General features: G+C 49.0%; 1 protein-coding gene across 1 annotated transcript in view; it reads left to right on the plus strand.

Annotated features, from left to right (window-relative positions):
• The window catches only part of FSHR (follicle stimulating hormone receptor), a 242,230-nt gene that overhangs the window by 183,484 nt on the left and 40,984 nt on the right, over nt 1-17,762 (plus strand). Inside the window, exon 6 of the mRNA XM_077485598.1 lies at nt 6,388-6,465. Coding sequence (XP_077341724.1) covers nt 6,388-6,465 — 78 coding nt within the window. The remainder of the gene's footprint in view (nt 1-6,387; nt 6,466-17,762) is intronic.

Consider the following 17,762-nt stretch of genomic DNA (forward strand, 5'->3'; position numbering starts at 1 on the left):
CCGGCCTCTTCTTGCAGGCGCTGTTGGATTGGTACCCGCAAATCCTTCTCTGGGAGTGGGAATTGCTCCTCTGCCAGCGCACGCAAAAGCAGAATGCAGCATTTCTCGAAGCAAGGCCTGGAAGTGCTGCATTCTGACAGCCCTCTGCGACGGCGGTAACATTTCCGCCATTTTGTGTTTGTACCGGGGGTCTAAGTACGTTGCCACCCAGTACTGGTCCTTGACCCTCATGCTTTTTATACGGGGGTCCCTATTAAAACACTGGAGCATGAAGGCCCCCATTTGCACTAAAGTGGAAGCGGTGTGGTGGCCTGGCTCCTGCTCATCATCCAGGATAATGTCGTCCTCTTCATTCTCCTCTCCCCATCCTCGCACAACAGGGATCCCAGAAAGGTTTAAAGCATGCTCTTCTTGCTCCTGCTCATCCGCCCCGGCACCATCCTCCTCTGACTCCTCATCAGACTCCTGTTGTTGACTTGTCTCAGATAGAGTAGCCCCCCCTGGGAATTCATCCAGCATTGCGACTTCCTCATCTTCCCGCTCCTGCTCCTCCACAGCCTGATCAATGACACGACGCAATGCACGCTCCAGAAAGAAGGCATAAGGTACCATGTCACTGATGGCGCCATGGCTGCGACTGACCAGTTTGGTGATCTCCTCAAATGGCCGCAGAAGTCTGCATGTGTCGCGCATGAGCAGCCACTGGCGCGGTGAAAAAAAACCCAGCTCCCCAGAACCGTTTCTTTCGCAGAGTTCATACAGGTAGACGTTAACTGCACGTTTCTGCTGGAGCAGCCTATCAAGCATATAGAAGGTTGAGTTCCATCGCGTCGGGCAATCGCAAATAAGACGTCTGACCGGCAGATGGTGTCGCCGCTGAATGTCAGCAAGGCGAGCCATGGCCGTGTAAGATCTTCTGAAATGGGCCGAGATTTTCCTTGCCTGCCGCAAGATGTCCTGGACCCCAGGGTATTTGACAAGGAATCGCTGCACGACCAAGTTTAAGACGTGTGCCATGCACGGCACGTGCGTGATTTTGCCCTGTTTCAATGCGCTAAGCAGATTGGCACCGTTGTCACACACCACTTTACCAACTGTCAAATTGAGCGGTGTTAGCCACTCATCTGCCTGTGAACGCAAAGCTGAAAGGAGTGCCGGGCCAGTGTGGCTCTTTGCTTCCAGGCACAACAGACGCAGCACGGCATGGCAACGTCTCACCTGGCATGTGGAATAGGTTCTGGGGAGCTTGGGCGGTGCAGCGGAAGAGACGCTAGCAGCGGAAAAGGAGGAGGCAGCTGAGGAGGAGAGGGAGGAGGATGGAGTAGGAGGAGGAGAAGAAGAGTCAGGCCTGCATGCAATCCGTGGCGGTAAAACCAAATCTACACGGGTGCCACGGGTTACATGCTTGACGGCCGTCAGAAGGTTCACCCAGTGGGCAGTAAAACTGATATACCTTCCCTGCCCGTGTTTGCTAGACCACGTGTCTGTGGTCAGATGTATCTTGGCACCGACACTGTGTGCCAGAGATACATTCACTTGCCGCTGAACATGGCCATATAGCTCTGGGATGCCCTTCTCTGAGAAATACTTCCTTCCTGGGACCTTCCATTGTGGTGTTCCAATGGCCACAAATTTGCGAAAGGCCTCCGAGTCCACCAGTTTATATGGCAGTAGTTGGCGGGCTATGAGTTCTGACAAGCCAGCCGCCAACCGTTGGGCAAGAGGGTTATCCGGCGTCATCATTTTTTTACGCTCAAACATTAGGCCCACGGAAGCCTGCCTTTTTGCAGAAAAATGTGAGCTTGGCGTGATGGAAGGTGGAGTGGAGGACAATTGTGAGGAGAGAGGAGAAGGAGAAGTAGAAGACGAGGCTGGACGGTGAGAGCCTGCAGTGTGGCTTTGTGTGTTCCGTTGCTCCCACTGGGCTCGGTGATGGCTGCTCATGTGCCTTCTTAAGGCGGTCGTCCCTAGGTGAGTATTGGGCTTACCGCGACTAACGCGTTGACTGCAAAGATTGCAGATGGCAACGCTATTGTCAGCAGCGGACACGTTAAAAAAAGCCCACACTGCGGAGCCATGTGCCGGTGTCCTGGGAGCGCCAGATGTGACCGTACATGGTCGATGACTCGCTCCTGATACATTTGCAGTCTGCTTTGTCCCTCCTGTGCAATGTAAGTTATTCCTGCTTCTCCTCCCTATCTGCTGGTCCATATCTCCCTCTGAACTCCCCTCCTCTTCCTCTCTTGTGGGCACCCACGTGACATCACTAGACACGTCATCATCAACGTCACCTTCCCCACCGCTATAAGTAGAGATCTCGGAGTAGGCAGCAACACCGGGGACCAACCTCCTCCTTGGGCTGATCTGGGTACTGTCGTCAGACTGCTGAGTAGCGCTTGTTGCTACCTCCTCTTCCTGATCCAATACCAAGAGTGGCTGCGCATCAGAAATGTCCTCTTGATATGGATCGGAAAATAATTCCAGTGACTCAAGCGGAAGGTATGTGGTGGTGGTGGTGGTGGTCGTGTTGTTGGTGGTAGTGTCTTTGGGGGTGCACATAGCAGAGAGTGAAGAAGAGGGTGCAGATCGAGAGGATGAGGAGGGTGCAGAAGAGTAAGGCTGAGCGAGCCACTCAACCAAGTCTGGTGCATCCTTTAAAGTAATTGAACGCACCTTCTGCAACTTCCCACTTTGGCTCAAGCCTGTTGCTCCTGCCCTACCCCTACCACCCCTGCGGAAGGGCCTGCCTCTTCCTCTGCCTGTCATTTTTTAAATGACCCTGTGACAAAACTCTTAGTCCCTATACCGATGAAGGACTGCTGCAGTATAGGGCAGCAGTCAGCAGTGGTGCACGTCAACCCTATCTATTGTGGACCGATAGCGGTCCTTACAGAACAGCAGACTGTACCGCACTCAAGCCTATGTACCGTAGCACCCTATACCAAGTTACCAGTCCTTATAAGAACTTTTGTGGACCAAGCAGGTTGTGTATTAGTGTTTAGCAGACTGTACGTCAGTCCCTATACCGCTGAAGGACTGCTGCAGTATAGGGCAGCAGTCAGCAGTGGTGCACGTCAACCCTATCTATTGTGGACCGATAGCGGTCCTTACAGAACAGCAGACTGTACCGCACTCAAGCCTATGTACCGTAGCACCCTATACCAAGTTACCAGTCCTTATAAGAACTTTTGTGGACCAAGCAGGTTGTGTATTAGTGTTTAGCAGACTGTACGTCAGTCCCTATACCGCTGAAGGACTGCTGCAGTATAGGGCAGCGGTCAGCAGTGGTGCACGTCAACCCTATCTATTGTGGACCGATAGCGGTCCTTACAGAACAGCAGACTGTACCGCACTCAAGCCTATGTACCGTAGCACCCTATACCAAGTTACCAGTCCTTATAAGAACTTTTGTGGAACAAGCAGGTTGTGTGTTAGTGATTAGCAGACTGTACGTCAGTCCCTATACCGCTGAAGGACTGCTGCAGTATAGGTGAGCGGTCAGCAGTGGTGCACGTCAACCCTATCTATTGTGGACCTATAGCGGTCCTTACAGAACAGCAGACTGTACCGCACTCAAGCCTATGTACCGTAGCACCCTATACCAAGTTACCAGTCCTTATAAGAACTTTTGTGGACCAAGCAGGTTGTGTATTAGTGTTTAGCAGACTGTACGTCAGTCCCTATACCGCTGAAGGACTGCTGCAGTATAGGGCAGCGGTCAGCAGTGGTGCACGTCAACCCTATCTATTGTGGACCGATAGCGGTCCTTACAGAACAGCAGACTGTACCGCACTCAAGCCTATGTACCGTAGCACCCTATACCAAGTTACCAGTCCTTATAAGAACTTTTGTGGAACAAGCAGGTTGTGTGTTAGTGATTAGCAGACTGTACGTCAGTCCCTATACCGCTGAAGGACTGCTGCAGTATAGGGCAGCGGTCAGCAGTGGTGCACGTCAACCCTATCTATTGTGGACCGATAGCGGTCCTTACAGAACAGCAGACTGTACCGCACTCAAGCCTATGTACCGTAGCACCCTATACCAAGTTACCAGTCCTTATAAGAACTTTTGTGGAACAAGCAGGTTGTGTGTTAGTGATTAGCAGACTGTACGTCAGTCCCTATACCGCTGAAGGACTGCTGCAGTATAGGGCAGCGGTCAGCAGTGGTGCACGTCAACCCTATCTATTGTGGACCGATAGCGGTCCTTACAGAACAGCAGACTGTACCGCACTCAAGCCTATGTACCGTAGCACCCTATACCAAGTTACCAGTCCTTATAAGAACTTTTGTGGAACAAGTGAGTTGTGAATGTTTAGCAGACTGCAGCAGAAGGGCAGCAGTCAAGTATAATATCCTTTCTATATTTGGAAGAAAGAATATTATACATGTACAAGCCTATTACTGTACCACTGATACCAGTCCTGAAAAGAACCTTTGTGGAACTAATAATAACAGCAAGTCTTTAAAATTACCCTCACTGCCTGACAACACTGCTTCCTTCCTGTCCCTATACAAATTGGCAAAAAAAGAGAACGATTAGTGGTTACTGGAACAGCTCTTTTGTGGACCTTGATAGTAACAGCTAATGATGATGATGATGATGATGATGATGAAAGACTAATCTGGCTGTCCCTGTAGCATACACCGTCCTTTCCCTTTCTCTAAACTAACAAAAGACACTCAGGCTGCTGCAAGAATCAGCAGCACAGCAAACCTATCAACACCTAACACCTATACCAGTCCTGAAAAGAACTTTTGTGTACCAAATAGCTAGTGGTTTATCTCTCCCTACTCCACACAGGAACCTGTCCCTATCGTAACAGAAGAAAGAATGTAAAATGGCCACCGGATCGGGTGTATTTATAGGTTAGGGGGAATGTCCAAGTGTCCATGTGCTGTCATGTCTCAATTGGCTGTCCTGTATCACATGATAAACGTGTCACCAAAGGTTAAAGTTCTTGTATACATTAAACACGTAAGTCCGCCGCGGCGAACGACGGAAAAAGGCGTTCGAACGTGCGGACCGCGAATGTCGGAAATTCGCCGCGAAACGACCGCCGGGCGAAACGTTCGTCCATCACTATTGGCTACTAGCCTGAATGTAGTCCCATCGTAACGAAATTACGTCATCACGTTCTGAAAGATCAGATTTTCCGACAACTTTGTCCGACCGTGTGTATGCAACAGTTTTGGACAAGATCCGTCGGACAAGATCTAAGCCCTTGTACACACGGCCGGAGATTCCGACAACCAACTCCGTCGGATTTTGTCCGTCGGATTTTGTCCGACGGACAAAATCCGACGGAGTTGGTTGTCGGAATCTCCGGCCGTGTGTACAAGGGCTTAGACTGGGATGTCACTAAAGTTCATGTGCGTGTAAAAACAAGTGCCCCAATACCAATACTTTTGGTAATAGTGTGTAAAAGAATTTTTATTTTATTTTTTATATATATATATATATATATATATATATATATATATATATATGCACATACATGCATACATACATACATACATATATATATATATATTATATCTTTATCTGTTGTTCTGAATCATATCATGATATTTACAAAAAGATTCAAGTAAATACATTCAATAATTTAACAAAAATTGATTTTTCGGCATGTGAATATTTTCTAAAATATATGATGTGGCCCAAATACTCAAAAGTGTGGCGACCTTTCAATTAAAGTATAACTAAAGATAACATTTATTTTTTTAGTTTTGGAGTGGATATAGATGAGAACCCCTGTCGTGTTTTTATCTTTCTTTCCGTGCCCTTTAGAAGGTTCACCCTCTCTTTTTGTCTAGTTTGCCATTGTTTCATCACATATGGCGACCCATCACATTTGGCTACCCGCTGGACTGCGCATGCACGATGCCGCCACATGCGTTCCACCCCTGAGTCCCAGGTTCAAGCCCCACCATCCAAGTGGACATAGAGTTAGATTATAATAATGCTGAAGCATAGCGAGCCGCGAGGGGCCCTGTGCTGGAACGCATATGGCAACGTCGCGCATGCGCAACGTAGCAAAATATGAAGGGTAGCCAAATGTGACGTGACACCACCATCATCAAAAGTGAAAGTAAAACAGAGTTCTGATGACAACCAGGCATTTATTCAACCGGGATTTCACTTACATTCTGTTTTAGCTGTGCGGTAGGAACTGAAGGTAAATCTGAAGGTAAATCTCCCCAGATGGCAAAAAAATAAAAAATAAATGAAAGTGAGAGGGGTTATAACACTTTCTCACTGTATCTAAAATGAAAAAAAAAAAAAGAGACGACAGAGGGAAAACATGTACCGTACTATATTTCTGTAACTGAACTAGAAATAGCCACTGATTTTTTTTCTATATTAACACTTCCAATATGTTTCCAGGGATATTCAAGACAATATCAATATAAAGAAGATTAAAAGAAATGCATTTTCTGGGCTGAGTAATGAAAGCGTCCGATTGTAAGTATAATTCAAGGGTAACGTCAGGGTGCGGGTCCCCAAACACATACAGGGTGCACCTGCACTCACCTGTATGTTACATTAGGACACAGCAGCTGTGCCCATGCATCAACGTGAAATGAATAGGACGCTGGAACGGAGATCCTCGCAACAGGGCATGCCCATGCCAGTAAAAGATATCCCTGCATGGGAGATGTATGCAGATCCAGACTGGGAATAAAAACCAGCCTGGAAATAATTTCATACCAGCTTCATGGCATTATTATACCAGCCCAACAGCATAGTGCAATTATTTTCTTGTTCGTAAAATGGAAAACCGTGCAATTTAAAGCACATTTGAGTGTATTATACTCACCAGTGCCCATCAGCGCAGCCTCATCGGTGCCCATCAATGCAGCCTGATCGGTGCCCATCAGTGCAGCCTCACCACTGACCATCAGCTCAGCCTCATCAGTGCCCACCAATGCAGCCTGATCAGTGCCCATCAATGTATCCTCACTAGTGCCCATCAATGCAGCCTGATCAGTGTCCATCAGCTAAGCCTCACTAGTAGAGATGGGCGAACGGTTCGGCCCGAGCATAAGTTCGGGCTGAACTTTCGTTGTTCGGCGTTTGGCGAACAGCCAAACAAACGGGTCATTCGACCGTTTGTCCAGCCCCCCCGTACTGACCAAAATGCATTGCGGAGCTAAACAGTGCATTACAAGCCCTGATTGGTTGAAGCAATGAAAGCTTCAGCCAATCAGGGCACAAAACACTGTCAGAGTCATGATTGGACACTGTCATCAGGACTTTATCCAATCATTGCTCATTCCCGCCCCACAGTATAAAAGTATTCTTTCAATGGCCACCATTTTCAGTGTGATTTTGGCATGAAGAGAGATAGAACAGGGCTCTGTTCAGTGTTATTAGTTAGTGTGTGTGCTATACTGTGCTATTTTGCTTCAATTGTCAATGCAGAATATTAGTTTAGTGTCAGTCTAGGGATAGTGTTAGTGTAGTGAGGAGGACCATCATTCAGCTTTGCATAGTGTGCAGCTAGAGTAGGGACAGCTCAGATAGTTTCACCATGTTAGTAATCTTGACATTAGTGTATAGCTAGAGTAGGGACAGTGTAGTGAACACTGCCATTTGATTGCGTTATGCCAGTTTATCTCCATTTACTTCTGTGTGCTTTACTGCCAGTTTAACACCATTTACTTCTCTGTGCGTTACTGCCAGTTTAACGCCATATAGTTTTGTGTGCATTACTGCCAGTTTAACACAATTTACTTCTGTGCGTGTTACTACAATTTTAACGCCATATGGTTTTGCGTGTGTTACTGCCAGTTTAACGCCATATAGTTCTGCGTGTCACTGTATGTTTGGCACATTATATTGCAGTATATTATAGTGTATCCGTGGAGTGTGTCTGTGTAGTGTGAGTACTCAAATTAAATTGCACCAAACACCTCTTTTCATTGATTAAAGTGCATCAACGTACAGATTTCAACTTCTTAGTTACATTTGCTTATAAGCACCGCCCCCTCCCTCCCAATAATGTCTGGGAGGGCAACAAGGAGAGGCACTGTAAGGGGGCCAGCAACAAATGTGTCCACGGGCAAAGGTGGACGTGGTGGTCAGTCCTTAGGCAGGGCATCGTTTCCTCTGTTCAGTGAGTTTGCCCGTGCTATCCAGCCACAGCATGCAGAGGGGGTGGTGGACTGACTTACTAAACCTTCCTCATCCTCCTCATTCTCTGTCACGCAAGCAGAGACAAGTGTGCAGTCCTTTTCAGTTGTCATAGTGAATAAACCTGCCTCCTTGTCCACATCTATTCCTGCCATAGCCCCAACATCAGCCATTGAGGAGTCAACTGAGTTATTTGACCACAGCATCAGCCAATTGCTCCTTGATGATGCCCAGTCATTACTGTATTCAGAGGTTGGTTCTGAGGTTGAGGATGACAGGAACATGAGCCTAGAGAGAGGGAGGAACACTGGTAGACAAATTGGCACTTATGTTACCCAAGCCGCAGCAACGTATTGCTAAGTTGTCTCCAGTGGTAATGATGAAGATGGAGGAGATGGAGATGATGATGATGATGAGGTCACTGATGCGACTTGGGTGCCAGAGAGAGCAGAGGAGGAAACTGAAGGTGAGATGGCACAACCCCAAGGAGGCCGACATCAGGAAAGAGTAGAGAGCAGCCACCCTATTCCATCACATTCTGCAGCTGCTATCTCCCAGCCCACTCCCCAAAGCTCAGCTGTCTGGGCCTTTTTCAGCACATCTGCAGCAGATCGCACTGTTGCTATCTGCAAACTGTGTCTCAGGCACATCAAACGTGGCAAAAACACCAACCATTTGGGTACCACATGCTTAATAAGGCATTTAACGTCCAACCACTTAGCCCATTGGCTAAAGAACCTAAAGCCACACAAAAGGGGCACAAATCTGTCCCTCCTCCTCCTTACCCACTTCAGTCTGCTCCTGCAATACTTAGTCATTACCTTTCAGCAGCCTCCACTGACAGAAGTGATGGTATAGTACAGGGTATCCCAGGTCCTAGCAGCACATCTGCCAACATCATACCACCAGCTGTAGATTGTAGCTGGCAAATTTCTCTGCCCCATCTGCTGCAACGGAAAAAACAAAAAAACAGCCCCTGCCACCCACATGCCCAGCATCTGAATGCAAGCTTGTCAAAGCTGTTTGCTCTCCAACTTCTGCCTTTCAGCCTGGAGGAGTCTGCTCCCTTCTATGAATTCGCACAATGTACTGTACCACAATGGCAGGTTCCCAGCCGCTACTACTTTTCACGTAAGGCCTTTCCATCTCTCTATCATCACATGGAAGGAATTTTTTGGCATTGTTTGGCAAGGCAGTCAGCCATAAAATCCACCTTGCTGTTTACTCGTGGTCCAGCAAGCAGGGGCGATATATTTTGTTCGCAGCACACTGGGTAATGCTGCTTGCAACTCGAAAGGATGTAGGACAGGGCTTGGTGCTGCAGCTTGTTGTGCCCCCACATCTCCATACAGCTGGTAGTGATGATGCCAGACCTGTGAGCTCTACTCCCTCCTTCTCTTCCTCTGCCACCTCCATGCCCACCTCTGCAGAATTGTCCTATGAGCATCAGGTATCCTTTAAGCATTCAAAGGGCTATTCCCAGAGTCAGGCTAAAAGTTGCCATGCAGTGCTTCAGCTGGTGTGTTTAGGGGACAGGAACCACATCACAGCAGAAATTCTTGCAGCTCTGCAGCGACAGGCTTAGAGGTGGTTCACACCAGCTGGAATCAGGAATGGTGGTGTCCGATAATGGCTCAAACCACAGGGAAAGTTGACACATGTGCCATGCCTGGCACATGTCCTCAATTTGGGGGTGCAGCGTTTCTTAAGTACATACCTAGGGTTGCAAGATGTACTAAAGCAGACCAGAAGAGTCTGTAGCCATTTCAGGTGGTCATACACAGCCAGTGCTCGGTTGGCTGATATTCAGTGGGAATTCCACCTGCCCATAAACTGCCTGATTTGTGACATGCCCACCAGGTGGAACTCGACTTTGGCAATGCTGCAGCGGCTATTTATGCAGCAGAGGGCCATCGACGAGTACCTGCACCAGTACAGCATGACGACAGGCAGGGGCGGCTCTAGGCATTGTGAGGCCTTAGGCAAAACTTAGACATGAGGCCCCACTGATGCCCTTAAAATACGCAGAAGGCGTTCCCAGATTGAGATTCTCCTGCGGTGGATGGGAGAAGTGATGTACGGGGACGCAACATCACTCCTCAATGGCTGGCAGGCAGAACATCAGGAGTCTTAGGTTAGGCGAGAGGTGAGTGTAACAGGGCTCTTAACGTTGCCTGCACACAGCAGCATTAAGATGTCTTGTAATGTTTTTAAAGTGCTGCAAATCAGATGTTCGGCATGCTTAGGGCCCTTTCACACCGAGCCGCCTAGGGTGTCAGTGGTAAAGTGGCACTATTTTTAGCGCCGCTTTACTGTTGTTTTAGCTGCACTATTGGGCCATTAGTGGGGGGGGGTTTTAACTAGCTAGCGGCCAAAAAGGGGTTAAATCCACCTGCAAAATGCTGCTGGAGTAGCGTTTTGGCAGCGGTATCACAGCGCTGCCCCATTGATTTCAATTGGGAGCAGCGGTGAGTTCACAGCTCCAAAGAAGCTGCTGGCAGGAGTTTTTCTGACGCCCTGCCAGCGCACTGTTCCAGTGTGAAAGCCCTTAGGCTTTCACACTGGAGTGCATGCAGCAGCTGTTTTAGGGCATTTTGCAGGCGCTATTTTTAACGCTATTACGCCTGCAAAACGCCCTCAGTGTGAAAGGGGTCTTAAGTGAGACAGGGCTCCTAACGCTGCCTGAGCACAGCAGTGTTAAGGTAAGGTGACCAGATTTTTAAAATGAAATCCGGGGACATTTTTTATTTTTTTTTCTAGTAATGGCAGCAATCAGTGACTCATAGCGGGACTGCGATATTGCGGTGGACAAAACGGACACTAAGTGACACTTTTGATACTTTGTAGAAACCAGTGACATTAATACAGTGATCAGTGCTAAAAATATGTACTGTCACTGTACTAATGACAATGGCTGGGAAGGGGATAACATCTAGGGCAATCAATGGGTTAAATGTGTGCCTAACAAGTGTTTTCGCACTGTGGGGGAGGTGCTTTTACTAAGGGAAGACATGGATCACTGTACCTGCTTTGCAGGAACACAGGATCAATGTCTTCCATACTGACAGAATGGCGAACTGCCTTGTTTACATAGGATGCAATGTAGTCTATTCACAGACACCCCCAAAGCACACCTGTGTTGAAGTCTTGAAGGCACTGGCAGCCCCACGATTGGATCTGCTTCCCCTCTATTCCTGCTGCTGGACATCATCAGCTGAGCTCAGCTGCCTCTCTCTGCCCGTCGCCTTCGCCACCTGCCTCACAGCCTCTCAGGTCTCCCTCTCTGGGCCCCGGCTACTACTGGGTGGGGAGCGGAGGAAAATGACTGGCTGGGATTTTAGCCAAGGCAGAAGAACATGTGTGCGGAGCTGAATGGGCATATCCTGGAAACTGAAGAAATAGTCCATCTGCTCCGACCAGCACATCATCATCAGAAAGGGACACAGATAATGGAAAAAAATACACCCCCCTAAGCCTCCGGCCCAACCTCCTACAGGAGAGAAAAAAATAAAGGCAGCGGGCAGCAGCTGCCGGCTGTTTTCACCATAGGTTAGGGTGGCCTAGGGGGAAATTGCCACTGTGAACCCTGGCCCAGCCGCCCCTGACATCATACATCACACTTCTCAGTCTGTGTACAGGAGGGTGGCTAAGTGGACGAAGGTCTGCTGAGCTCCTGCCACCCTTCTCAGTGCCACCCACCATAAAAGCAGCGGGCCCGCAGGTGAGACAGTGATGCCCGGTAAACACGGTGAAGGGGGTTGCACATCGTGGCAGTTGTGGAAATGATAGGCGGCTTCACAGCCACTTGTAACACTTCCACATGAAAGGTCACAGTTGGCTGTACACATACACATACACATACACGTACACATACTCCTAGCTGCTATAGTGGCTTGGTGTGTAAAAAAACAAAAACAAAAAAAAAACACATTCAGCACTGTAAAAATCAGAATCCCCAGCAAGTGGCTGGTGATTAGCATTTTACTGCCCCCCTATCCTAGCCCCTGAGGTGGCGGCTTAAGCCGTCATATGGTAGTGCGGGCCATAGCCCTGGGGCCACTGTTATAGGGAAGTTTTTAGGCTTGGTTCACACCAGTTTTTCACACTGCAGTGCAAATCACATGTGAAGGACCCTTTTTTGGCCCGCACCAGAATTGGATTGCATGGGTGTTCACACCCATGTGATCTGATTCATGTCTGAATTGACAGTTTGCACTGCAATGCGGGAACCCGCAGTGGATTCGCAGGATTCTCGCATCACACCTGCAAACCCACTGTGGGTTCCCGCATCACATGTCACCCGATGGCACAAACTGCTGGGAGTGTTAAATAAAAGTTAATGACACTCCCAAATCAGTTCACATATTGCAGTGCAAACTGCAAATTCGGACAGGAATCTGATTGCATGGGTGTGAAAACCCATGCGTTACGATTCTGCTGCGGATCAGAAAAGGGGTCCTGTGTAAGTTTGGTCTGAATGCAATGTGAATTCAGCCATACTAGCTGTATGGCTGAAATCGCATTGCACAGAAATTGCATGCGATTTGCACTGCAGTGTGGTACAAATCGCATTCAATGTCGGACATTGTTGCAGTGTAAACTAGCACTAAGGCTGGGTTCAATTTGCTGCGGGGGGAGATCCGGATGCGATTCGCACCGCACTGCAGTGCAAATCACATCCGATCTCCGTAGCGATGCAAGTTCAGCCATACAGATAGTATGGCTGAATTCGCATCGCTCCCGCAGCAAACTTGCACGGGACCCTTTTTTTGGTCCGCAGCAGAATCGGATCGCATGGGTGTTCACACCATGCGATCCGATTCCTGTGCGAGTGTGCAGATCGCACTGCGATATGCGGACGGATCTGGGGGTGTCATTAACATTTCATTGACACTCCCAGCCATCCGCATAGGGCAGTGTGAACTGAGGTGCTGCGCTTGCAGGATGTTATAAAAACTCCTGCAAGCAGCATCTTTGGAGTGGTGAAGGAGCGGTGTACACACCACTCCTCCACTGCTCCTGCCCATGGAAATTAATGGTCAGCGCTGCTGAACTACCGGCAAAGCGGCGCTTTGCAGGTGGTTTTAACCATTTTTTGTCCGCTACTGGGGGTTAAAAGCACCCAGCTAGCGGCTGAAAACCTCTGCAAAAACTACAGTAAATGGCCGCTAAAATTAGCGGTGCTTTACTGCTGACGCCCCAGTCTGAGAGCACCCTTCGGGCCAAAGAATAACAGGGTGGGCAGTTCCTATAGATGGCAGTAGATAATGGCCGAGTGACCCTCTTACCATACCTGGGGATACAGCTCATTCTGGGTTTCCTGTGGCGATTCCGCTGGGTAGCACCCAGATCTGTATTCTGGACATAACTTCATGCCTTTCTTCACAAGGGATGGTGCTGGCTGTGTGGCTTTCCCTGGTGGTGCAGTGCAATGAGATTCTCTCTCTCTCGCTGGAGTTCTGGGTGCACTTCCCCAAAAGCTCTCCTGAGCTCCTGGCTCTCTTTCCCTCCTCTTCAGCTGGACACGCTGAGGGCTGCAGTTTCTTCCAGTGGAGTTGCAATGTCCAGACCTCGGGACTACAATTCCCACAATTCTCCTCTCTGCTTCAGTTTAGTGTTTTTTTTTTTCTTGCACAATAAGAAGGAGGGGGAAGAAACATAGTCAGCACAGCTCCCGACTACAGTGATGAGAGGAGGAGGGGGGAGAAAAGCCCACAGCTGCTGCTGCTGCTGCTCTCTCTGTCCACACAGACACAGCCGCTGCGATCTTCTGCTGCTCTGGAGGGGGAATGGGCAGGAAGCACAGAGAACCCTTCAGTCTTTCAGCGGCGGCTCAAGCAGGGGGGTGAAGGAGGTCTCCTTCTCGGACTGCACCTGTCATTTGCCGGCGGCTGGCGGGGAGAGCAAGGGATGGGGATCCTGGCACTCCACATATCAGGCAAATTCAGCGATGGCGAGGCCCCTGCGATCGTGAGGCCTAAGGCGATCGCCTAATTTGCCTAATTGGAGAGCCGCCTCTGACGACAGGCTCAGGCCACCTCATGCCAATGGCTGATCATTAAGGATGCATGCACTGTATTGTCACTATTTGAGGAGGCCCTAGAGGCAGAGGCACTAGAGGCAGAGCAGAAGGAGGAAGAGGAGGACTTCCTTTCCTCTCAAGGCCCACTTTATCCAGACACCATCATGCCTATGTCACAGAAAACACAGGAGGAGAGAGGGGAGGAGGATGTGGAGGAGGATTCTGGCAGTTTCATAGGCTTCGAAAAAGAGGAAAGAGGAAGACATGCATCAATCTGTAAGCGATGGCTTTCCAGGACCCTTGGGAGTAGTACGTGGCTGGGAGGAGGAAGTTCCAGATGCTGTCATCCTGAGTGACCCAGAGGAGTCTGCTTCTCAAGCCTCTGCAAATTTGAGGCACATGGGCAACTTTATGCTTCAAAGCCTGCAAAAGGACCCAAGAATACGTGGCATACAGGAAAAGGATGATTACTAGTTGGCAACCCATCTTGACCACCGTTATAAGGGGAAGGTCTCAGAACTCATCCCGTCCCCACAGAGTGCAGAAGATAAAATCTCTTGAGGACTCGTTAAAGAGGATTTTATTGAACATTTTTTTCTGATTCCAGTAGGTTACAGTGTCATGGAAAATGTAGTTTTGAGTCTTCTGTTGGTCAAGAGAGGAGTGTTGGAGAAGGCATCTGCCTAAGTGAGGCATTTCAGAGTTTTTTTAGTCCTTGCCGCCCAGGGCTGTCAGCTTCCGCATCCCATCGGCAGCGTCTGAATCACATGGTGGACAATTACCTCGGGGCCAAAACAGAGATAGAGAGCTTTCCAGCTGACGATCCACTGACTTACTGGGTCATGAGAATAGACCACTGACAAGAACGTGCCCAGTATTCTATTGAGTTGTTGGCGTGCCTGCATCCAGCGTGCTTTCAGAACGGGCATTCAGTGCTGCTGGAGGTTTCATTACTGATCATTGAACACATCTGTCCACAGACTCCGTGAACCATTTGACTTTTATAAAAATTAAGCAGTACTGGATTACTAGCTATGAAGCCCCTGATACCGATGTCACTGATTTTTTTGGGGTGTGGAATCTCTGCAGGACTTCTCGCGTTCCTAGCTTTGAGGGTGTTCATTCATTTTATCTGGAAGAATGTTTTTGGTATAGGTTTCATGGGCACAATTAACACCCAAAGACCAATTTTTCAGCAACTGTTTGACAGGTGCATATCATTGCAATTTTTTACAGCATGGCCAATTTTTGCTTACCACCCCTCCACCTCTGTACCCCCCATCCATGTTCATCTCTATATCTTTCCGTCCACCTCTGTACCCCTCATGTCCACCTTTGTTTTCCCCATCCACCTCTGTATTACCCCCCATCCATGTTCACCTCTGCATCCCCCATCCACAGATCACCTCTATATCTCCCATCCACGTCTGTATCCCCCCCATCCACGTTCATCTCTTTATCCTTCCATCTGCCTCTGTACCCCCCCGTCCCCCTCTGTACATGTCAACCTTTGTACCCCCATCCACCTCTCGGTTCATCTATGTAACCCCCTCCACCTCTGTACCCCCATGTCCATCTCTGTACCCCCCCCATGTCCACCTCTGTACCCCCCCATGTCCACCTCTGTACCCCCCCATGTCCCCCTCTGTACCGCCCCATATGTCCACCTCTGTACCGCCCCATATGTCCACCTCTGTACCGCCCCATATGTCCACCTTTGTACCCCCATATGTCCACCTCTGTACCCCCCATGTCCACCTCTGTACCCCCCCATGTCCACCTCTGTACCTCCTCCACCTTTGTACTCCCCCATGTCCACCTCTCACTTCTGCACCCCCTTCTCCCATGTCCACCCCTGTACCAGCAATTCTCTGCAGTCTGCACTTGTACTTACCTGATCACTCAGCGGTGCAACACAGTCTCCGGAGTCCACTTATCAGACCCAGCACACAGCCAGAAAACTTCCCTTGGCTTTGTGCTACACAGTTCTGCCAGGCGGGGGTGGAGGCGGGAGGAACACAGAGCGCTGCTCTGTCATTGACTCGGGTCCACAGCTCCTGACAGAGGGAGAAGCGGGAAGAGCGGGGTCAAACACATGAAGCCCGCAGCTGTCCCGCTCTCCTGTATAATAAATATGGCCAGAACTTCGAAGACCGTGTGGGGGGGGGGGGGGGTTGAAATCGGCTGCACGCGCTGACAGGGCCCAGGGCAGCTGCCCCTTTTGCCCTGCGTTAAAGACGGCCCTGATTTCAGTTATCTTGTAAACCTGGCCTGTTAGTGGGCCCTGAGGACAGGGTTGATAACCACTGCTCTATAGGGTTACTTTAGGAAGGAGCCCCCGACACCCAAAGAGTCATTTTTCTGCACCTGTTTGACAGGTGCATATTGCAATTTTCTACAGCAAGGCCAATTCTTGCTTTCATCAAGATTACCTCTATAAGGTTACGGTGGAAAGGTGCCACCAAAACCCAAAGACCAATTTTTACGCACCGGTTATTTCTATCCAAAGTCAAAGTGACACCAGAATGTATCCAAAAAATCTATAATCTTGTTCCCCGTGCACTAAAAGTGAAGGAAAATCCAAAATTTTGGACTGTCACCAGGACAGGAATACAGTAGAGGGGAAATCTTCCAATAGAAGCACCAGTTCTGGTGACAGCCAGGAATTTACTCATTTTGTAGGGATTTCCTCTCACTTCCTGTTGTGATTATGAGACAGGAAGTGAAGGGAAATCTTCCCCATGGGACACAGATAGCAAAAGAAAAAATAAAATTGACAGGGGTCATAACCCTTCCTTACTCCATCCCCAAAAAAATTCTACTTAAAGAGAATCTTTACCCTAGAAAGAAAAAGAAAATTTAAATCAGCAGCTACAAATATAAATAATTACCTGCCTAAGAATTAAGTGCTGTTCTCACCCGGGCCAGTTCTTCGCCTGTCTCTGGGTCCTTGATGCAGGCATGTTTTATGTGGTAATCTGTCTGTGATACCTTGTAGCTTCACAGCTGGTTTCCCACTGTGCATGTGCAAGCCGGACTGCTCTTTGTGATTCGTCCTGCAAACTTCTGGAACCTGTGACATGTCCCAGATGGGGGCGCAAAGGATCCAAGAAGAATTGGGACCCCAGGGCTGGATTAACGTAGGGGGGGTTTTGAGCTGCAGCTCCAGGCCCCTACCTTAATATAGGCCCAGCCACCCAAAAAGGACATGGAAAGCAATGGGTCAATGGGAAGAGATCTCCCCTGACGGGCCCTGCATTCCACATGCACCAACGGGGCTGGGTGGTGGGATTGATAATGGGCACTGCATGAGCAGTCCTAACAGAAGCCTGGGGCACGCCAATGCAGGGCTCTTACAGAAGTCTGGGGCTTCCATAGTGTTAGGTCTGCGCAGCTGCACTCTTTTAGCTCACAGTGCATGCCAATGCATGGCCCTTACAGAAACTTGGCAAATCAAATGCCTGGCTTCCCTAGTGTTATGCCTGTGCGGCTGCACACTTTTGAGTTTGGGCGCATGCCAGCACAGGCTCTTGGAAAGCAGTACATATACTGTGACAGGGCAGCTCCTACAGGCACTGCAACGTACTGATACATCGCTGCCTGG

This window comes from Lithobates pipiens, unplaced genomic scaffold, assembly GCF_037356315.1.
Source record: "Lithobates pipiens isolate NorthernLeopardFrog02 unplaced genomic scaffold, aLitPip1_a1.2 Scaffold_18, whole genome shotgun sequence".
NCBI classification, from domain to species: domain Eukaryota; kingdom Metazoa; phylum Chordata; class Amphibia; order Anura; family Ranidae; genus Lithobates; species Lithobates pipiens.